The sequence below is a fragment of the Aedes albopictus genome, chromosome 2, assembly GCF_035046485.1.
Source record: "Aedes albopictus strain Foshan chromosome 2, AalbF5, whole genome shotgun sequence".
Taxonomy (NCBI): domain Eukaryota; kingdom Metazoa; phylum Arthropoda; class Insecta; order Diptera; family Culicidae; genus Aedes; species Aedes albopictus.
In genome coordinates, this window is record NC_085137.1 from 304,070,350 (window position 1) to 304,093,618 (window position 23,269).

Here is a 23,269-nt window from a genome sequence, read left to right on the forward strand (position 1 = left end):
GACTACTCAGTTAAAAAAATTCCTAAAGAAACCCGTTGGAAGCTCATTTATGAACTTCTGGCTGAATATCATTTTATTCTTATTGTTGGCCCCACTGGGACAAATCCTGTTTTTCAACTTGATGTTCTATGAGCACTTCCATTATTAACTGAGAGAAGTGGAAGCTCTGATAGTTTTGTATTTGTATATCTTGTGGCAGGCCTATACTCTTTCTGAACCGATTGGGAATCTCCCTTAACATGATCATACTGAATACCCACGCCTTTATAGCTGTGGCTATATGGGCCCTTCAACTGTAAAACTAGTAGTGTAAATCTACCAAAATTCGGGCACGACACCCCGAGAAATTTTAAAATTTCTACAAATTAATTCTTCCAGATCTCAGATGAATTCCGCCAAAATTGTTGCCAGAACTTTGTAATGCAAATCACCTTTTTGCCAAACCTTACCAAATGCATGCAAGATTTTTTTTGTAACAAAGCCTCTATATGTAATTTCCTATAAGAATTTTGAATCAAATGTGTTGACTATGAACAGGGAGTCAAGTGAAACTTACTATGTATAAGTGTAATGAATATATGCAGTGCCGGATTTAGAGGGGAGCCAGGGGGATTCCACTTCACGAAGAAAAATGTGAAGCATGAAAAAATAATAGTGCAAGAAACTTCTCTTGATTTGAGTTTTGTCATTAGAACTTCAAATTACTGTCTACTGGCAAGATTTATGCATTATGTTGTGATTCTTTTGAGAAAGACTGCAACTATTTGTCCAGATGTTTATGAAACAATGAATTTTGCCTCCAAAACTTATTATCATTTACTTTTTTATGCAATTTCTTAAGAAAAATTAACGAAAATCTTGAAGAAAATCTTCGACTGGATTCTAAAGAATTCCTGCTATATTTGTTTGTTTTTTGTCTAAGGCTTTTGGAAATATCATAAACAATTTCTCATAGAGGTAGAGTAAAGAATTTTTTTCTCAAAACTCAAAAGTTTCTATTTGGGTACTCTAGAGTTTTATTTTACTTAGACAGCTTTCGACTGACTCAAATTGTAGATCACCAAAACTGTTGAAATCTAGCATGAATTTTCGAAGAGTTTCTGATTATTTTGAAGAGTGTCAGTACGCTGTTTTTTAGGTTGAGAGATTCGCTGACTGAAGTGACTGTAAATTTTTGGAGAAATTAGCTAAAAACTCAGACATTTCCGCAAAAGATTTTTGAGGTATTTAATTGAAAATTCTTTTGAAAATAAAATCAGAAAATCTATCAGGAACTTATCATGGATTGCCTTTGAAATTTCTTCAACATTTTTTATAAAAATTTACTCTTTGATTTTAAAGTTTTGTGGAAAATTCTTTTGGGAGGCCGACAGAACCTCTCCCTAACAGTCGTGTTAAAACATGTTTTGTTAAGGGTTCATTTTTTATGGTGATCGACCAGCAGCTTCTCCAGATTGCAGCACTGATTCATTAGAATTTCTTTCTGGATTTCGCAAAAACGGCATCACCGATTGTGCTACAAATTTTTCTAGAAATTTCTCTTCTTGAACATTTCACCTATGAATTCTTCTTGCAGTTTCTCTAGGAACTTTGACATGAATTTTAAGTAGGCATGGGATCTAATAAATAAATTTAATAGATATCAACATTTTTCCTAGTTCCGCTTATTCTTCTAGATTTATTTTTTTCATGGCGATATTAATATTTCTTAATGATATTTATTTGTAAGAATGATTAATATTTTTTAGATTTTTTTCTATATTACATGAACAAAAAAATATATCCTCTATAAAAGGGCCCCCACAACACTGTGGCCCCGGCCCCCCACATTTGTAAATCCGGCCCTGAATATATGTATAGGTACAATATATCATAATTACCAGCTGCACCGTGAGGGTATCAAGATAACTGCAAGGATTCTGGGTACACGACCAGACTTTCTGGTACGCTCAGAGAGTATTAGAGGTGGACATACAGGGGCTGCCCAAAATGATTTGCGATAGGCTCGTAAAACACAATTTTTAAGAGAACTTATTTTTTAACTGTCATATTGTGGATTTAGCACCAAATTGGTGTCCGAAGCAACTTCATTGACTTCCGCTGCCTTTCCTATGCGTTAAACATAACGTCGGAAGTAGTGCGCTGTAGGGGAGACTGAGGAGACTTGATCCCTGGCGAGACTTGTTCTCCCCATATTTTCCCGGAATCAAAAACATTTTTCTTCTAGCATATTTTTTTTAAACTACTCCTGGACAAACGAAATACTTTTAAACTTATTTATCCAAATAAGGCGGTTGTTAACATATTTTAATGATTTCAGCTTAGTATACACAACGGTGACATGGGGAGACTTGATCCCTCGAGGATTACACACACATTATGTATGTGAAAAATAAAATTCTATTCGGAAGCCTCTATTTACTTGGAATTCTAGCATATTCAACGATAAAATGTGTCAGATAATTATAACTTCAGTACAAACCATGAAAAGGGGGATAAAGTATCCCCATTTTGAAAATACGGCATATCCTTAAAAATTTAGAGAAATCTTACAATTTTAAACGCTCCATAGTCATCGAAAATACAAGAAAACTCTAAAAGAAAACGAATAGAAAGACTCTGGAATTATTTTCCCTTTAAATAAACCATGTGCTCTGAGGGGGATCAAGTGTCACCCATTTTTGAAAAATACATCATGAGACATGCTTCCATAAAAACACAGTTTTGAAAACTTTAACAATAATTTAAAGGCCTTCTGTTGTGTATAAACTTGCAATAGATGTTTACCTGCCATTCTGTACGGAAATCGGATCTAGTTTTGTGTTTTTTTTAAGTAACAGGTAAATTAAGAAACAGGGATCAAGTCTCCCCTATAGAGCATCAGATTTACCACAGACAAACAGACGTAACTCTTAGAGGAAATTCATCAAAAACTTTTGCCCGGTGTCATTTTCATGAGCACACTGCCACCTGTTGGTAGAAACGCGCGCGACACTGTCGGCCATGATGGATTTCGATTTGACGTTTTCTAACACGCACACTACTAAACAAATTGCCTGTAATTTTCGTTTGCATCATTCAGCTATGTGTACTCTGGCAAACGTCAAAGCGATCGAGCACTAGCGCATCTGGTGGAACGATCGCGCAAAACAAATCAAATTTGAATTGATCGTTAAATGCATATGCCAAGCCGTTTTGAAGAGTGTTACGTCTGTTTGTCTGTGGATTTACTATACAGCCCACTACTTCCGACGTCATGTTTAACGCATAGGAAAGGCAGCGGAAGTCAATGAAGTTACTTCCAACACCAATTTGGTGCTAAAACCACAATATCTCGCAAACAAGTGAACCGAATTGAATTAAATTTTGAACGTATATCAAATCAACAATATATTAATTCTTGAAAAGGCTTTACAACATAGGTATTTTTCAAACGTTGAAAAAAGTTGTGATGGATTGATACAAGAACCGAAGGAGATGGTGAATTATGAGGAAGAACGTGGGGTGTGGTGAGCGTTGAATTAAAGTTGGCTTACTACTTCACAGAATCGTTACCTGTTCTGTGCAGCCCATGATCGCATAGTCGACGTAACCACCATTGAAAATGCCCGCATTCACAAGCTAATATCTATCACATGTGCATGATTGTGATAAATTGTATTCAATAGAGCACGCAGGTGTGTCTGGTAGAACAATATTATCACAAAAAATAGGCATCGCCAAATTCTTCGTTATATAGGTATTTAGCTTTTCTCCAGAAGTTTTTTTCGTAAATTCATTAAGAAATTACTTTACAGGTTAGTCTAAACATTCTTTTGTCCAAGGGTGCGACCATTCATTTGCAAAGATTTACATTCATTTGCTATTATCTCCGTTCAGAAGCATGCTATCGAAAAACAATGTATGGATGAATTTAACCTTGTAGTTTTATCTGAAAGTTTGCCGAATAACATTGGGGTCGCAAACGTATACCAAAGTCGTGAGCGAGCTGTGAAGGCAACTCTCCACGCGGTGAATGTAAATTACATTCAGGCTGTGGAGAGTTGCCCTCACAGCTCGCTCACGACTTTGGTATGCGTGTGCGACCCCAATGTTATTCGGCAAACTTTCAGATAAAACTACGAGGTTAAATTCATCCATACATTGTTTTTCGATAGCATGCTTCTGAACTGAGATAATAGCAAGTGAATGTAAGTCTTTGCAAATGAATGGTCACATCCTTGCTTTTGTCTTTCAGAATTTACTTTAGTTTTTTTTTTATTATTTTTATTAAAGATTTACTTTAGAGGTGGACTCGAGAATTCCTGCAGAGATTGCTGTACTGATTTCACCAGAAGTTTCTCGAGATTATCCACCAGGAATTATTTCAAGCGTTTTTCATGAATTCCTACACGAATTCGTCAGGGATCCTTCTCCGGAGGTGCATCTAGTAATTCTCCAAAGGTTCAATAACTTCTAAATAAGTTCATCTAGGAATTACTTCTGGAGTCCAAGCAGAAAATTCTGCAGATTTTTTTCAGGCATTCTTCTAGAAATGTATTAAAGAATTTCATTCAGGTTTCCAGAGATTCTTTATGGATTCCTCTAGGAATAGCTCCAAGACTTCGTTCAGTTGTTTTATCAAGAAATTCCAGGAGTTCAGGAGATCTATTAAAGATTATTTCGGGATAATCCCCGAATCTGTAGAAGTTTTTCTAGAGGAATTATTAAAGGAATTCTTGGATATATCTCTTTAGACAACTCTATGGAATTATTGATGAAATAATTAGATTAAGCTATAGATAGCTCCTGGATAAATTCTTTGGGAATCTCCGGACATATTCCTGGAAAAACCTCTGCAAAAATCCTGGCGAGATTTTTGAGGAATTCCTAAAAGAATTCCCGGATGAATTTCTGGGTTAAAATAACACATTGAAGAATTATTATGTTTGGGGAATTCCAAGAGGATTTGTGGTGATTTTTTTTTAAGAAACTCTGGATGAGTTCCTAGAAGAATTTCTGAAGGAATATCTGATTGCATCTCTGAAGGAAGTCGCAGAATGGCTTATCATTTGAGATTAGCACTGACCCAAATGATACGTTTCATGGGTTGCTGATAAAAAAAACATTCAAATAAATTAAAAAAAAAAACAACATGACATGAATGATTTTATTCCCAAAACATGCAATAAAAATCTTTTCCCCACGATGAACATAGTTGGCTCCATACTTCTACTTATTTTCTCAGTTCCACCTTTGTTGTGAGAAATAAGTCATTGATGGGCGTTCCGTAATCTGGGGAGAAGTTGATCTTTTTTATCTATTACTTTCAATCAAATCAGATATAATGTATGTGATTCTAAACAAATATTCTTATAACATGTGCTGAAGGGACCTGCATTAAGTTTCGTAAACGAAATTCTTACAAGAAACTGCAACATTTTGTTAACAATGTGCAAATGGCCAAATTTGAGAACTTTGAATCCGAGGCGAAGTTGGTCGACGAATGACATTATATTCGAAGGCTGGAAAATTATTGAACAAGATAATTTTTTAAATTTTTACTACTAATATATTTCATGTGAATGATCGGCGTTAAATGCCTAAAGGTAGGAAATTTTAAAATTTTCGCCATGCTTTTACAAATAACCTGTATATGTTAACATCGACTTCAACTTAAAGGTGAGTTCAATAAGCTAAGCATAAACTTTTGTCATTTAATGGCAAAAAGGGCTATTTGAGTTATCTGGTATAACAGGCGTTGTTGGGAGGCGATGTTTTGAAAAATAGTCTTTCATCGAGATTTATTACACATTCAGAAAAATCGATATTTTCATCTAAAGTTTTGACTCATTGGCATGAAAATCATTAGAAAATCTTCAACAATATTCACGTCATTGATTTACATCAAAACAAATCTCGTTGATACAGAATTATAGCATCCTCGGCGTTCGAGGATCCTATAGGGTGATCAACTTTCCCCCTGATGACGGTACGCTAATGATTCCACAATATTTTCTAGAAGACACGTGGAAGTGGAATCCTCAAGTAACATTACTTTTACCTTTATTTGTTGCTGAAATTGTATTACATATTTTTCAATCCGTGCTACTAGTTAAACAAATTATTTATTATGCAATAAAATACATGTGCTTCTTTCAGTCTGATGGTCGTCAAATTCCTCTGGACAACAGATCAGGCATCGACGTACTAGGTAACATGGTGGAAAACTCATCCCTTTCACCGAACGTCAACTATTACGGCAGACTGCACAACGAAGGGCACAACATGCTGGCCTACGTGCACGATCCGGACAATTCGTTTCTGGAAGGTTTTGGAGTAGTCGGCGACAATACAACGGCAATGCGCGATCCTGCTTTCTACCGTTGGCACCAGCACATCGACGATATTTTCCAACGCCATAAGCGCCGATTCAAGCCATATACCAAGGAAGATGTTCGTAGAATTTGTTTGTTGCGAGGTGATCGTGAAATTTTCAATCTGACTGATCATTTCAGCTCTCCTTCTCGGATGTTGAAGTTGATTCTTTCAACGTTCAGTTGAATCGTGCCGGCGCCAAAAACAACATACTGCTAACGTTCTGGCAACGATCCCAGGTTGATTTGGGAGCTGGTCTCGATTTTGGACCGGAAGGCAATGTGTTTGCTACGTTTACCCATATCCAGCATGCTCCATTCACTTACAGGATCGAAATAAAGAACGATAGCAGAACTCCCAAACGTGGTACCGTTCGACTGTTCCTGGGGCCCCGAACTGACGAGAAAGGCAACACTATTCCGTTTGGCGATCAGAGACGCTGGATGATCGAGTTGGATAAGTTTACTGTCAACAGTTAGTATACTAACCTAAACACCATGATTTGAATTGACTAAAGCGTAAAAATTGCAGTTAACCCGGGCGAGAATAATGTTGTGCGTCGATCGGAACAGTCCAGTGTTACCATTCCGTACGAGCGAACGTTCCGTAATATCGCAATGTCCAATGAACCGAACAGCGATCAATTCCGGTTCTGCAACTGTGGTTGGCCATCGCACATGTTGATACCGAAGGGTACTCCACAGGGACAACAGTATGATTTCTTTGTGATGGTGTCGAATTTCAACAACGATACTGTGAACCAGGAGTATAACGAGTAAGTGCACCATTGATGGAGCTAATCGCGATTTAGACACATTTCACTTGAACCCATTCAAGTGTTTGTCAAAGTGCTGCTTCCACGTTTCAATTGAATTGTTGAGAATTTCGAGAAGTGTCTGATATTTGTTCAATTTCTAGGACCTTGCCATGCGACGATTCCCATTCATTCTGCGGTTTGCGTGACCGACTGTATCCCGACGCACGCAACATGGGCTTCCCGTTCGATCGAGTGGCACCTTCAAGTGTGGCAAGTTTGAAGGAATTTGTCAAGCCGTACAAGAACATGGCCACAACCCCGGTTCAGATACGTTTCACCAATACGGTTATCGCAAGATCTTAAGGAGGAATTCTTTCATCTTCTATCGACGATAAACAAGGAAGAAACTATCTCGGTTCTGAATAATATCTTTATCACGCAAATTGGAATATTCGATTGGAATTCTTAAATAAACTATCACTAATTGGCAAAATATTTACTTTTAAAATATTGATTTCGAGACTCGTAGCATATTTGGCTTGATTCTAACCCGATAGCGTTACAGCAGATATACATAATACTTATTGATAGCAAAGCAGTCTCTCTAGGTAATCAATGATTGCAAGTGAAGTGCACAGTTATACGAACCTATTCTAAGTGATGCAGCAGAAAGCTGCTTGCTAGAAGAACAATAACACTGGGCTACAGCTACATGTGCGTGGTAAATGCATAACAAACAAGGAAATTTATTTAAAGCGATAAATCATCGTCAGGCTCCAAACAGCTGAACAAGTCTTGCAGCTGATCGTCTCGTCTCTTACTGACTATGAATGTTGACACTGGTTTGTGCTCCTTTGGCTTCGTCTGTGGGATGTTCGGTACATTAGGATTAGATAAATCATCATGCTTCTTTTATTATGTTTAAATTTTGCGACCATAAAAAAGTAGAAGAGACCAATGTGAAGAACAATTCAAGCATGTTCATATAAGATATAATTTTCTTCTCTTTACTATCTAGTATTCAATGGAGTTGGTTTTGTGAGTATGTGGTTTTGATTCAATAAAGATGGGTATATTACATAGGTACTATTACGACAAAAGATGGTTGCATAATAATATCTCACAGAACTTCGGACTGTACTAGCACGTATCTCTGTACATCGTATCAGTACTGATCACACGAATGCCATCAATTTTAGAGCACGTGAAATATGGTTTCAACAGATTTTCTTATTTTACCCTTTCTGTACTTTAACCATCCGTGCGCTGCCATCACCACGATGTAGACTAGAGGCTCCGAATCACCGAAACGACTGGAACGGCAGCGATGTGAACATTTAACGTTGAACTTTTCGTCATTGAAATCATCGTCATCATCAAACATTTGAAAGCAGTTTTTTCGCTCAAAACAAAAGTTTTTGCTATGAAAATATATTCACTGTACTCCACATGAGGAATATAATGCAGTGAATATATTTTCATGATCCTTGTTTAGATTTGCAGCGATAAAACTGCTTTTTATTTTCCGAAAAATGATGACGGATGCTTGAGCCTTAAAAAAACGAGAAGAATTCAGCATGGGCAATGGGCAAGAATGTTGCAACACCGTATGAGACGCGTTATAAACAGGCGCGAAACAGGTAGAATTCAGTATTCCGTAGAAATATTGTATGTTGCTTTCATAACAAAACACGCTGCCAACTTCCAGTCGGCATTTCTGAATCATCGCAACGAATCAAGAACCACCTCTGCTGCTGTTTGTGTTAGTGAGATCGGAGAAACGTCAGACTCCCGCCTGCTGATTGGCTGCGACGACTGTGGCGACGGTTTCATCCGCGACAGATTCAAATCGTCGCGTTCGATAAGGGGGGAAACCGTCAATACACGCCAGAAAAACGAAATCACGAAGCGAATAGCTGTACCATGCTAAGTCACACGGAAGTTCTACGAGAAGCTGAAACGTTCGCGGAGAGGGTTTGTGCTGACATGTACCGAGACAATCACGATAATCTTCTCACGAGCGAGTGTGATGTGGTGAAGATAACATTACGATGAGCATCTTACTGGCGACGTTGCAGGCACCAAAGGTGACGCGGTTACATATCACAAAAACGTGCGGAGGATGAAAGACTTCCTTCCCCTGACTTCCAAGAGATTGAAGAGGGCGCAGCTGCAATCCAACTCTTCACCTCGCGGGTAACATCATTATCGCACGTTACTAGAGTACCAAGATAAACAAATTCGTCCACAACGTCAAACTTTTCACCAGCTAGCACTACTTCATCACCACTACTAGCACGACCGGACCGACATTGACCACCAGCAATCATGTACTTGGTCTTTGTGGTGTTAATCGTCAGTCCAATCCTCACAGTCTCCCTTTTAAAAGGTATGAACGCCTCTTCCATGGCCCGACGGTCGATCCCAATGATGTCGATATCATCCGCGAAGCCCAGGAGCATATGCAACCTCGTGACAATGGTTCCGCTCCTTTGCACACCAGCTCTCATTTTCACTTATTCCAGCGCGATGTTGAACAGTATGTTCTAAAGAGCATCGCCTGATTCAGCCCGTCTAAGATTACGAACGATGACGAAATTTCATCCGCAACCCGTACACTTGATTTCGAACCGTCAAGCGTCGCACGAATCAATCTAATCAGCTTCACCGGAAAACCATGTTCGATGATAATCTGCCATAACTCGTTTCTCTTCACTGAATCGTACGCCGCCTTGAAAGCAATAAACAGATGATGGGTCTGCAAGTTGTGCTCCCGAAATTTATCGAGAATCTACCACAGGGTGAACATCTGATCCGTCGTTGATCGGCCCTCATGAAAAACCGCCTGATATTCGCCGACTCATCAATTGGCCTCAGCCTGTTAAACAGAATTCCGGACAAAAATTTGTACGCTGAATTGAGAAGTGTTATTCCTCTGTAATTCGAAGTTAACAATCTGCAAAACTTTGAATAAACCGGTAGTCATCTATGGGCACAAAACGTGCACTATACGTGCAAAGGTGTTTTCGAACGGAAAGTATTGCGTGCCATCTACAGCGGAAAATGGGACTTGGAGAAGGCGAATGAACCACGAGCTGCTAAGAGAACCAACCATCGTCCACACCGACAAAATCGAAAGGCTACGGTGGGCGGGTCATGTCATCAGGATGTCGGATGGCAACCCGGTTAAAATTATTCTCGAGAGCCATCTAACCGGTACAAGAAGACGTGATGAGTTGATAAAGTGAAGGACGATTTGCGGACCCTTCGTTCGTGTCATGCCCTGCGAACCATTATGAACTACTATGAACTACTGTGACATCACCTAACTCCAATCATTTTTTTTTTTCGGTTCCTTATTCCGTTCACACCATGCAAAGCAAATGGGATGAACGGAGTTATGAAGCGAAAAAACGTGATTGGAATTAGGTGATGTCACGGTACAAATAAAAATGTAACGACCTATAAGGCTATTGCTGTCCTGGGGTTTATGCTATCAGCTGGCCAACATGTTCTTTCAAACTTCTGGGATAAATCACTTGTTTCGATAACATATTTTATATGGTCGCATATAATCAACTGTCAGTCTACTTACCGTAAACGTAGTAGAACAACTAGTTTTGGTAGCCGATTCCGGTTCCATAAAGATATCACTTTTGATCGATTCGGACACCGAAGCCGTTCCATCATTACTGGCCTTGCTACGCAGCTGCTCCAAGGTCCAGTAATTCTTATCGATTGCATCCACATCCGTGTCGTCATCTTCGCAATAGTTGTCGTCAGCGTTTATTTCATCCAAATTCAAATCTTCTGCTTCATCGTCTTCCAAAACTGTGATATAAAGAAAAATTTGTCAATTATTTGCCGAACAATGGAATAAAGAATTTAAACTTACAATCTTCGATATCATCGGACTCTTCTTCTTCAATGTCATTTTCTGGAATTTCCGGTGGTTCGATTTTAACTCTAGGTCGATAAGCCATTTCTTCTTTAACAATATCTTCGTCCAAAATATCCGTTCGAATGGTGTTCAACGTATCTACAAATGGCAATAATGATAACTACAGTTGATGATATATCTGCAAACTTTGCCATCCACTACCTGAATGGTGAATCTCCAAATTGTGCGCTTTGTCTGTGCTGCGTACGTTACGCATCGGTTTCTGCTCTACTGACACAAACAATTGTCCCAACCCCTTCTGTCTCTTTGGCGTTTTGGGAGTGTTCGTATCCTCGGGCATGGCGATGGGAGCATTGTGGCGCCGAAAGCGGACGATAATATTTTTTCCGTCGATGACTTTATTGAAGTTCGCTTTGAATGCTGCGATGGCGTCACCGACGTTGTGGAACCGGATGAAGGCGTACCGAGTGTGCTTCATCCGTTGAGCGTGCCCTATGTCGATACGTCTGGCCGTGGGAAACATTTGCTTCACGGTGTATACGGTGACAGCATTCGGAAGGTTCCCAATAAAAAGCGTTAGCGGGTCGATTTCCTCCGGTTTCAGCTGGAAGGGGAGACAGCAATGCAATAAAGTTTCAAACACTCTATCTGTTTTGGCAGCAGTTTCCACATTCCTTTCCCATGTGAAACAAGAAGTGCGGTAAGATAGTGATGTCGCCTCCGTAGATAAATTCATTTTTTACGATTTCTTGTCGAAACTCAGGGACGGAATGATGTTCTGATGTTACAAACTACTTATATTTTATCCGAATATATGTGAATTTGAATGAAACATTTTCACCTCTACATCACCAAGCATTCAAGAAGCAGGTGTGTACAAATAGGTTCAAAAATAAAAAATAACTTCAACTCGATTTTGATTTGTAATGCAATTCAAAGTAAATCATACTGTATAGGGTATGTGTGCCATCAGTAATCTCACGCACCCATATTCATCATATTCGAAAACAAGCGATTACGACACCGTTCTTTTTGTTTTCATGGGTGCTCACTTCTAACAAAAAAATTTAAAAAAAGAAACAAAACAAACAGCGCTTCAATCCTTTGTTTTTCGTAGGATGAAAATGGGAGCCACATGCTTAATAAGGGATCCAATACCCTAGTATAAAATAAGAAATGTTTTACCAGTTTTGTGATTTAGTAGAGGGAGGGGGTACAATTTTGATGAGCACGTAAACCTCAAAAATGAACGTAAGACGTCCGATGACCATAACCATGATACGTTTGAAAGATGGAAGTGGTATTACAGTGAACACTCAAATTGTACTAAGAATTCGTGTACCAGAATTCTTATAGAAATTAATATCTGAGTTCAAACAAAACTGATTTTCAACTGTTTTACCATAGACGTCATTGTCACAAGTCAGAAGTGTTCCAAGATATTTACTCTAATTCTTCAACAACTTCAAACAAGTCCCCATCAATCAATACCTCGACACTAACAGCACAAGCTTTGCCTCTGTTTTCACCTACAATCATGTACTATGGTGTGATCGTGTTTATTGTCATGCATATTCTTTTTTTCTCTCTCACTTTGTCCAGAGGAGCAAAAGCTTCCTCTACTGGCTGAAAAACAATGCCTATTAGGTCAATTTGTTCCACAAAGTCGCAAGGCCGAGTAGTATATACGACCATGTAAAGTTAGTAGCATCCAACAACAAAATGATAGACTATCGAAAACATCATTTGTATTCAGCAGCAAATTGATATCAAATTTTGATATCATTTAATCTTGTTTCAGATTTCAAATTTTGTTATTAATGTGCTATCATCGATAGCGGAAACTGTTTTCGATTTGCTCTCACAGGAACAATTTTCTGCTCATTTTTGATGTTTAACCCATTAAAACGACCAAACCAACAACAACCTGAGTAATCATAATATGCAAGATCATAACATCAAAATTTGTTTTCGATTTGCTGTTAGACTCTCCTCGGGATTTCTCTGCACAACAGACCATCTAATCACTCCTTCGAAGTCTCTTTCGTCGAACACTTGATTTTGTTCCATCCCAGCAGCGTTTCACGTATCAGCTTAATTAGTTTCGCCGGAAAACCATGTCCAAACAGTATCTGATAAAGCTCATTTCTTTTCACTGAATCGTCTGTTGCTTCAAAAGCACTGAACAGATGATGAATCTATAAGTTGCTCTTCGAACAATTATCTATGGAATCATCTATAAAGCACGTTACAGTGAAATGAGGTTGTGCGACCCACGAAGGGATGGAAAGGTATTGAAAATCTCAAGTTGGACGTGACGAACGTAGTGGATGCTCCCTAGGATCATCCGCAAGGTACCCAGCCTGATATTCGCCGACGATGAAGGACTCCCTCAAGTATTCACAGTGGCAAAACAGACGGTAGTACAGTGACCCCACACCGATGAATCACCTTAATTAGTGTACACTATTTATGAATCACCATGTTGATCAAATGGAGTGATCCATAAACTGTGGTCATTTTTGCCGATTCATAAATTGTGGGGTCACTGTATATTGTACGCCGAATGGAACGTTAATTCCTCTGTAATCAGCACACTCCAGTCTATACCCTTTTTCGGTAATTTGGAGATGAGAGGCGAGTCCTATGCTACGCAGCATAGATAGTTGCATAAAACCTCCACATATCAGTCTCATATAGCCCATATAGCCGAGGCGGTAAACGCACGGGTATTCAGCATGACCATGCTGAGGGTGACGGGTTCGATTCCCGGTCGGTCCAGGATCTTTTCGTAAAGGAAATTTCCTTGACTTCCTTGGGCATAGAGTATCTTCGTGCCTGCCACACGATATACACATGCAAAATGGTCATTGGCAGAGGAAGCTCTCAGTTAATAACTGTGGAAGTGCTCATAGAACACTAAACTGAGAAGCAGGCTTTGTCCCAGTGAGGACGTTACGCCAAGAAGAGAAGAGGAGGATCAGTCTGATCCAGGTTTTCATGCGTTTCAGCAGCCCTACTTGATTCATGCTTCCATTCCTTGTTGCAATGGATTCGTTTCAGTTCTGCTCCTTGCTTTCCTGCATTGTTTTCTATTCTGTAAAGTATCGGTACTTCGTCGAAACAACCATTACGTTAGCATCGCTAAACGCTACATATAACCTCCTGCACGATTGTTACCATACTATGCCAAGGGTAAACTCTCATAAGCTGATGACATCTCCAGATCCGTTGGTCTCCCATATCTTCTCGTCTACCTTTTAACACGCTAAGTAGGTATCGACAGGCAAAAAAACGTGGAACTGTTTTTTTGCACATCCATATCTCAGCAGTAAGTGAACCAAATTTCAATCCTTTTGCGTTAACGGAATCCTACACTATCCTAGAGAGATGTAGTGAAAGCCGATTGGAATTTCATGCAGCTTCCGGTGAGAACCAGGCGAAAACATTAGTTCCACATTTTTAACTTCTTCCGGTTCCGTTTTGTTCCCGGATTGGTTGTGACCATGTGTACCATGTCTTTGTAGCGAGTTCTTTCGGAACCTCGACAAGATAGCACCATTCTGTCTTCGGCAAAGTTGTTCAGAACAACAACCACTTCCTGGTTATGGATTTCATAGTTCCGAATTTCCCCACCACGTGGCGCTAGTGTACATAGTGACTTCCGGTACGACTTTGGTGGGATATAGCACGAGATTGAAGCCAGATAGGAAGATGCGATCTTCGGCAAAGTTGTTCAGTACTACGAGTACTTCTAGGTCATGGAGAGCATATTCCGAAATGTCATCACCACGTGGCGCTAGTGTACATAGTGACTTCCGGTACGACTTTGATGGGATATAGCACGAGATTGAAGCCAGATAGGCAGATGCGATCTTCGGCAAAGTTGTTCAGGACGAGTACTTCCAGGTCATGAAGAATATAGTTCGGAATGTCACCACCACGTGACGCTAGTGTACATAGTGACTTCCGGTACGACTTTGATGAGATATAGCACGAGGTTGAAGCCAGATAGGAAGATGCGATCTTCGACAAAGTTGTTCAGTACTACGAGTACTTCCAGGTCATGAAGAGCATAGTTCAAAATGTCACCACCACGTGGCGCTAGTGTACACAGTGACTTCCGGTACGACTTTGGTGGGATATAGCACGAGATTGAAGCCAGATAGTAAAATGCGATCTTCGGCAAAGTTTTTCAGGACTATGAGTACTTCCAGGACATGAAAAGCATATTCCAAAATTTCACCACCACGTGGCGCTAGTGTACATAGCTACTTCCGGTACGATCTTGGTGGGATATTGCACAAGATTGAAGCCATATAGGAAGATGCGATCTTCGGCAAAGTTGTTCAGGACTACGAGTACTTCCAGGTTATGAAGAGCATAGTTCCAAATTCCACCACCACGGACGCTAGTGTACATAGTTACTTCCGGTACGACATTGGTGGGATATACCACGAGATTGAAGCCCGACAGGAAAGTACGATCTTCGGCAATCATGTTCAGGACAACAAGTATTTCCAGTTCCGAACGTCACCACCACGTGGCGCTAGTGTACATACTAATCTCCGGTACGAATTTGATGAGGTATTGCACGATCTTCAAGCCTAATAGGAAGACAAAATTGTTCAGGACTACGAGCACTACCGGGTTTGGAATTTCACCACCACGTTTTGATAGTACATATACAAAAAACGATTTTTAAGAGCTATGCAAGAAATTTAGGCCAGATTGGGACTTTTCTGACTCACTCGAAGGATTGTTCTGACAAAGTATCTAGCTATTTGTATGGGAATTCCTCAAGGAAATTCCGACAAGGAATTTCCTCAGGGTTGGTCCTGGGATTTTTTTTCTAATGATGTATTCGAGAATTTTATTGGGGGCTTTTGTTCCACAGATTTCTACTGGAATTTCTTTAGAATTTTATTCAAGCATTTCTCCAGTGATTTTTCTGGAATAAACTCACCTATTCAGGAATTCCTACGGATATTTCTCAAAGCATTCCTCCAGGAATACCTCAAAATATTGTTCAAGAAATTCGTCCTCCAAGGATTCCTGTGAATATTCATTCGAGGAATTCCCAATGGAATTTATGCAGTCGTTTTTACTAAAATTCCTCACGGACACCCTTCAGGTATCCCTCCAGAGATCCCAGCTGGATTTCTTCCAGAAAAAGGAATTGCTTCTGGATTTTTTTTGAAATATTCTTTCAGGAATTCTTCAAAAAATAGTTAAATAATTCATTTAAAGATTTCTTCAGGTATTCGAAAAATTCTTCAAAATTTCTCCAAGAATTCATTGAGATTTTTTAGAGATTGCTTCGGAAATGCCTCCCAAGATTCCTTCGAATATCTATTCTCCTGCGATTTCTTTGCCAAGTTCTTCCAGGGATTCTATTGGGATTCCTCTAGTGATTCTTTGGAAATTCCTTTAGCGGTCCTTTCTAGATTTCCAAGATTTCTTTCGGGAAACTATCAGGGTGATCCATTTGGGATCTTTGAGTATTGTTTTACAAATCTTTCCAGGGATTCAGGAGATTTTCCAGTGATATCTTCAAAAATTCACCCAAGCATACCTTTATATTTTGTACAGGGAATTTTAACAGGGATTTTGGAGTTCCTCTAGATGCCCGTTTGTATTTTCCTCCATGAACCCATCTTCAAACGCTTTCTTTCCTCACGGATTTCTTCAGAAATTCCTCCGGAGCTTGAAAACTTCAGCGATTTCATTTCAAATCACTCCGGAGCTTCTTTCGGCGATTCATTTACGATAAATTTTAGTGATTCTTTCAGAGATTCATTTTAATACTCACGAATATAGGAAAGTTTTTTAGTGATACTTTCGGAATATGTTTTGCAGGGATTACTACGTATTTTTTTCCTAGAGCTCGTTCGCGAAGTCCTCGAAAGATTCCTTCAGAAATTTATGCAGTGATTTATTCGAAAATTCCTCTCCAGAGTGCCCGAGTCCGTGGCGCAGTTGATCGCATGTCCCCCTTTATTTGCGGATGGTCATGAGTTTGAATAGATTTCTACTGGATAATAAATATGAAGTTGGAGCCAGAAATTTATTTGAATATCTTTGCTAAAACTTGTGTGAATCATCATTATGAGAATATCTTTCTGAAGTTTACATTTTTCACAGAAACAAAAATCTGCCATGAGATCAAAGCTCATGCAATAATTATACTAAAACCATAATTCTACTAGAACTGAATCTCTTAGAGAAACGCCTTTTGCATTCGCGGAAAGTATTTCTGTAGATATTATTAGGGAATACTCTCCTAGTGGTCCTGAAATCATCCTTGATCCTTGATCTTTGGACGTGGGAGCTAGACTCGTACCTTTCTATCTGGCTTCAATCTTGTGATACTTCTCACTAAAGACGTATCGGAAGTCACTATGTACACAAGCATCACGTGGTGGTGGAATTCGGAAATATGTTCTTCATGACCTGGAAGTACTCGTAGTCATGAACAACTTTGCCAAAGATCGCATCTTCCTATCTGGCTTCAATCTCGTGCTATATCCCTCCAAAGTAATACCGGAAGTCACTATGTATACTAGCGCCACGTGGTGGTGAAATTTTAAACTGCTGAACAACTTTGCCGAAGATCGCATCTTCCTATCTGGCTTCAATCTCGTGCTACATCCCTCCAAAGACTTACCGGAAGTAGCTATGTACACTAGCGCAGCGCCACGTGGTGATAAAATTCCGAATTATGCTCTTCATGACTTGGAAGTACTCGTATTACTGAACAACTTTGCCGAAGATCGCATCAAAAATAGAGAATAGTAGAAAAAATCTGGCATCTCTGGTGTACACTAGCGCCACGGGTGATGAAATTTTAAACTATGCTCTTCATGACCTGGAGGTACTCGTAGTACTGAACAACTTTGCCGAAGGTCGCATCTTCCTATCTGGCTTCAATCTCGTGCTATATCCCACCAAAGTCGTACCGAAAGTCATTGTGTACACTAGCGCCACGTGGTGGTGAAATTTTAACCTATGCTCTTCATCACCTGGAAGTACTCGTAGTACTGAACAACTTTGCCGAAGATCGCATCTTCCTATCTGGCTTCAATCTCGTGCTATATCCCACCAAAGTCGTACCGGAAGTCACTATGTACACTAGGGCAGTTCAGACTTTAAACATGTCAAAAATTCAAAGCTCCCATATGTTCATTGCAATCCTTGGTGCAAAACTAGAGTCCAGTCAAAATTTCAGCCATTTCGGTGGTGATTTAATGGTGGCCCAAAAGCAAAATAGGTTTATATGGGAATTACTATGGAGAATTTTCGAAAAAGGTTCTCCGCGTTGTAGATAATTCACACATGGATGAAGTCATAGGGTCAAAGTCAATTTGAATTCTTCAGACCTCAATGATGAATGTTGCCGAAGACCGGAACTCCGGGGGGTGGAAGCTCAGGTAAAATATTATCTCCTGGGCGCCCATTAAAAACACCACCCCCGGCGAAGACTGGCGCTCGAGCCTAGCTATTTAGCACTGTAGTTGGAGGAAATGCCAATGCAGAACCCGTAGCTTCCGGGAAGGTAAGCCCAGCTCCCTGGGTTAGTGGGTTGGTGTCAGGCCCTGCGAGCCAGCCGTAAAAAAGACTAGCACCGGAAAATCAACAAGAGAAGAATGCGAACCGATACCAATGGCGACGACCACAGCGACGAAAAGGGACTTGCGATTGGAAGCTCGGTACGTGGAACTGCAGATCTCTCAACTTCATCGGGAGCACCCGCATACTCGCCGATATACTGAAGGACCGCGGGTTCGGAATCGTAGCGCTGCAGGAGGTGTGTTGGACAGGATCTATGGTGCGAACGTTTAGAGGTAATCATACCATCTACCAGAGTTGCGGCAACACACGTGAGCTGGGAACAGCTTTTATAGTGATGGGCGACATGCAGAGGCGCGTGATCGGTTGGTGGCCGATCGATGAAAGAATGTGCAGGTTGAGAATCAAGGGCCGATTCTTCAACATTAGCATAATAAACGTGCACAGCCCTCACTCCGGAAGCACTGATGATGACAAAGACGCATTTTACGCGCAGCTCGAACGCGAGTACGACCGCTGCCCAAACCACGACGTCAAGATCATCATAGGGGATCTAAACGCTCAGGTAGGCCAGGAGGAGGAATTCAGACCGACGATTGGAAAGTTCAGCGCCCACCAGCTGACGAACGAAAATGGCCTACGCCTCATCGATTTCGCCGCCTCCAAGAACATGGCCATTCGTAGCACCTTCTTCCAGCACAGCCTCCCTTATCGTTACACCTGGAGATCACCACAACAAACGGAATCGCAAATCGACCACGTTCTGATTGATGGACGGCACTTCTCCGACATTATCGACGTCAGGACCTATCGTGGCGCTAATATCGACTCCGATCACTACCTGGTGATGGTTAAACTGCGCCCAAAACTCTCCGTTATTAACAACGTACATTACCGGCGGCCGCCCCGGTACGATCTAGAGCGACTGAAGCAACCGAATGTCGCCACCGCATACGCGCAGAATCTCGAGGCAGCGTTGCCGGACGAGGGTGTGCTCGATGTGGCCCCTCTAGAGGACTGCTGGAGTACAATCAAAGCAGCCATCAACAACGCAGCTGAGAGCACTATCGGGTACGTAGAACGGAGTCGACGAAACGATTGGTTCGACGAGGAGTGCAGAGCGGTTCTGGAGGAGAAGGATGCAGCGCGGGCGGTAATGCTGCAGCATGGAACCCGACAGAATGTGGAGCGATACAGACAGAAGCGGAAGCAGCAGACCCGTCTCTTCCGGGAGAAAAAGCGCCGCCTGGAAGAAGCGGAGTGCGAGGAAATGGAACTGCTGTGCCGTTCGCAGGAAACGCGCAAGTTCTACCAGAAGCTCAACGCATCCCGCAAAGGCTACGTGCCGCAAGCCGAAATCTGCAGGGATAAGGACGGGAGCCTCCTGACGGACAAACGTGAGGTGATCGAAAGGTGGAAGCAGCACTTCGACGAGCACCTGAATGGCGAAGAGAATGTAGGCACGGAGGACCAAGGCAGCGGAGGAAATGACTATGTTGGTGCAGCAGAGGACGGGAACGAACCAACTCCCACGCTGAGGGAAGTTAAGGATGCCATCCACCAGCTCAAAAACAACAAAGCGGCTGGTAAGGACGGTATCGCAGCGGAACTCATCAAGATGGGCCCGGAAAATTTGGCCACCTGTCTGCACCAGTTAGTTGTCAAGATCTGGGAAACCGAACAGCTACCGGAGGAGTGGAAGGAAGGGATAATCTGTCCCATCCACAAGAAAGGCGACAAGTTAATGTGTGAGAACTTTCGAGCGATCACCATTTTGAATGCCGCCTACAAAGTGCTATCCCAGATCATCTTCCGTCGTCTTTCACCTAAAGTAAATGAGTTCGTGGGAAGTTACCAAGCCGGTTTCATCGACGGCCGGTCGACAACGGACCAGATCTTCACCGTACGGCAAATCCTCCAGAAATGCCGTGAATACCAGGTCCCAACGCATCACCTGTTCATCGACTTCAAAGCGGCATACGACAGTATCGACCGCACAGAGCTATGGAAAATTATGGACGAGAACAGCTTTCCCGGGAAGCTGACTAGACTGATAAGAGCAACGATGGACGGTGTGCAGAACAGCGTAAGGATTTCGGGTGAACTATCCAGTTCATTTGAATCTCGACGGGGACTACGACAAGGTGATGGACTTTCCTGCCTACTATTCAACATCGCCCTGGAAGGTGTTATGCGACGAGCCGGGCTCAACAGCCGGGGTACGATCTTCACGAAATCCAGCCAATTTGTATGTTTTGCGGATGACATGGATATTATTGCTAGGACATTTGGAACGGTGGCTGAACAGTACACCCGCCTGAAACGTGAAGCAGCAAAGGTCGGACTGGTGGTGAATGCGGCTAAGACAAAGTACATGCTGGTAGGTGGGACTGAGCGAGACAGGACAAGCCTTGGCAGCAATGTTACGATTGACGGGGATACTTTCGAGGTGGTAGAAGAATTCGTCTACCTCGGTTCCTTGCTAACGGCTGACAATAACGTGAGTCGTGAAATACGAAGGCGCATCATCAGTGGAAGTCGTGCCTATTATGGGCTCCAGAAGAAACTGCGGTCAAAAAAGATTCACCCCCGCACCAAATGTACCATGTACAAGACGTTAATAAGACCGGTGGTTCTCTACGGGCACGAGACGTGGACGATGCTCGAGGAGGACATGCAAGCACTCGGAGTTTTCGAGCGACGGGTGCTAAGGACGATCTTCGGCGGCGTGCAGGAGAACGGTGTGTGGCGGAGAAGGATGAACCACGAGCTCGCTGCACTTTATGGCGAACCCAGCATCCAGAAGGTAGCCAAAGCCGGAAGGATACGGTGGGCAGGGCATGTTGCAAGAATGCCGGACAACAACCCTGCAAAGTTGGTGTTTGCTAACCATCCGGTTGGTACAAGAAGGCGTGGAGCGCAGAGAGCACGATGGGCGGACCAGGTAGAGCGTGATCTGGCGAATGTTGGGCGTGACCGACGTTGGAGAGCTGCAGCTGCAAATCGAATATTATGGCGGCAAATTGTTGATTCAGTTTTATCATGAATTTGATGTTAACTAAATAAATGAATGAAAGTCTGAACTGCCCTAATGTACACTAGCGCCACGTGGTGGGGAAATTCGGAACTATGAAATCTATCACCAGGAAGTGGTTGTTGTTCTGAACAACTGTGCCGAAGACAAAATGGTGCTATCTTGTCGAGTCAAGTACAAGACACTGAAGACGACCTTACAGTTGAGGTCGAAATCATATCTGTCAAAGGATGCAAATTCTTAGTGGAATTCAAAGGAACCGTATTTAACCCGATTTTCTTTTTATTTACAGATATTCCCCTAACAAGCCCAGGTTAATCATCATCGCTATCTTGTCGATGTTCCGAAAGAACTCGCTACAAAGACATGGTACTCACAACCAATCCGGGAACAAAACGGAACCGGAAGAAGTTAAAAATGTGGAACTAATGTTTTCGCCTTGTTCTCACCGGAAGCTGCATGAAATTCCAATCGGATTCCACTACACCTCTCTAGGATAGTGTAGGATTCCGTTAATGCAAAAAGATTGAAATTTGGTTGACTAACTGCTTAGATATGGATGTGCAAAAAATTAGTTCCACGTTTTTTTTTTACCTGTTGGTACTTTACGTTACAAAAAAACCCTGTTGGTACATATAAGCAGTGTTGGAACCTTGGAACTGTACACCAATCTTGGCAAGTATTGAGTATTGAAATGCACAGTTCTGACCTCACAACTATGATAACCGAAATACAGGGGATACTCAAAATAACTGGGACAGGTAAAATTTTCACTTTTCAAAATATGTTCAACTCGCTGTAACTTTTCGAAAAGGGCATCAAATATTCTCAAATTTTCACTGTTAGTTCATCAACTAGTTGTGTATCAGTGGACAAAATTTGATAAAGATCGGGCCATTCTACACGAAGTTATGAAGATTCTAGAAAAAGGTGTAATTATCCGATAGCCAACTTTGAGCTGTTGTATCTCCGGATTCAATGAACCGAATGCAATGAAATGTTGATCATTCATGACTTATATAATGAACTTGGAAAAACAGTTTACCTAATTAGAAATTATTAATAAGAAAAAAAGTTATGGCGATTTAATTTATTCTATATTTTTTTAGTAAATTTATATATTTTTCATATGCATCCCATTCTTTTTTCAATTTAATTCCGGCTATTTGGTTACTTTCCTTTAAAACATAAATGTATTCAAGTCAATTAGAAGGAATTATGATGAGCTATAATTACTATCTCGAATTTTGAAACGATGATGAAGTTTTGAAATAATTGGTGTTGTATTAGAAAAATAATCTAATCGTAATAATTTTCTTTCGTGTAAAGAATTTTAAGTTTTGTCGAAAGTTTTTAATAGCTCATTATGTAAGTCATAAATGATCAAAATTTCATTGCATTCGGTTCATTGAATCCGGAGATATAACAGCTCAAATTTGGCTATCGGATAATTAAATCTTTTTCTAGCACCTTTATAACTTCGTATAGAATGGCTTGATCTTTTCCAAATTTTGTCCACTGATACACAACTAGTTGATGAACTGACAGTAAAAATTTGAGAATATTTGATGCCCTTTTCAAAAAGTTACAGCGAGTTGAACATTTTTAAAAAGGTGAAAATTTTACCTGTCCCAGTTATTTTGAGTATCCC

At 41.0% G+C, this 23,269-nt stretch overlaps 3 protein-coding genes across 3 annotated transcripts in view; 2 read left to right on the forward strand and 1 right to left on the reverse strand.

Moving 5' to 3' along the window:
- LOC109423857 (uncharacterized) overlaps positions 1–7,819 on the forward strand; it is a 36,991-nt gene extending 29,172 nt beyond the window's left edge. The window contains exons 11-14 of the mRNA XM_019698893.3: positions 6,142–6,435; positions 6,498–6,831; positions 6,889–7,132; positions 7,276–7,819. Of these exons, the coding sequence (XP_019554438.3) occupies positions 6,142–6,435; positions 6,498–6,831; positions 6,889–7,132; positions 7,276–7,477 (1,074 nt within the window). The 3' untranslated portion in view covers positions 7,478–7,819. The remainder of the gene's footprint in view (positions 1–6,141; positions 6,436–6,497; positions 6,832–6,888; positions 7,133–7,275) is intronic.
- Positions 7,527–23,269, reverse strand: part of LOC109423859 (uncharacterized) — a 47,383-nt gene continuing 31,640 nt past the window's right edge. Inside the window, exons 4-7 of the mRNA XM_029879442.2 lie at positions 11,217–11,619; positions 11,010–11,153; positions 10,710–10,945; positions 7,527–7,978 (exon numbers count right to left, since the gene is read on the reverse strand). Of these exons, the coding sequence (XP_029735302.2) occupies positions 7,865–7,978; positions 10,710–10,945; positions 11,010–11,153; positions 11,217–11,619 (897 nt within the window). The 3' untranslated portion in view covers positions 7,527–7,864. The remainder of the gene's footprint in view (positions 7,979–10,709; positions 10,946–11,009; positions 11,154–11,216; positions 11,620–23,269) is intronic.
- Positions 18,433–23,269, forward strand: part of LOC134288187 (uncharacterized) — a 504,266-nt gene continuing 499,429 nt past the window's right edge. The window contains exon 1 of the mRNA XM_062852183.1: positions 18,433–20,179. Coding sequence (XP_062708167.1) covers positions 18,841–20,179 — 1,339 coding nt within the window. The 5' untranslated portion in view covers positions 18,433–18,840. The remainder of the gene's footprint in view (positions 20,180–23,269) is intronic.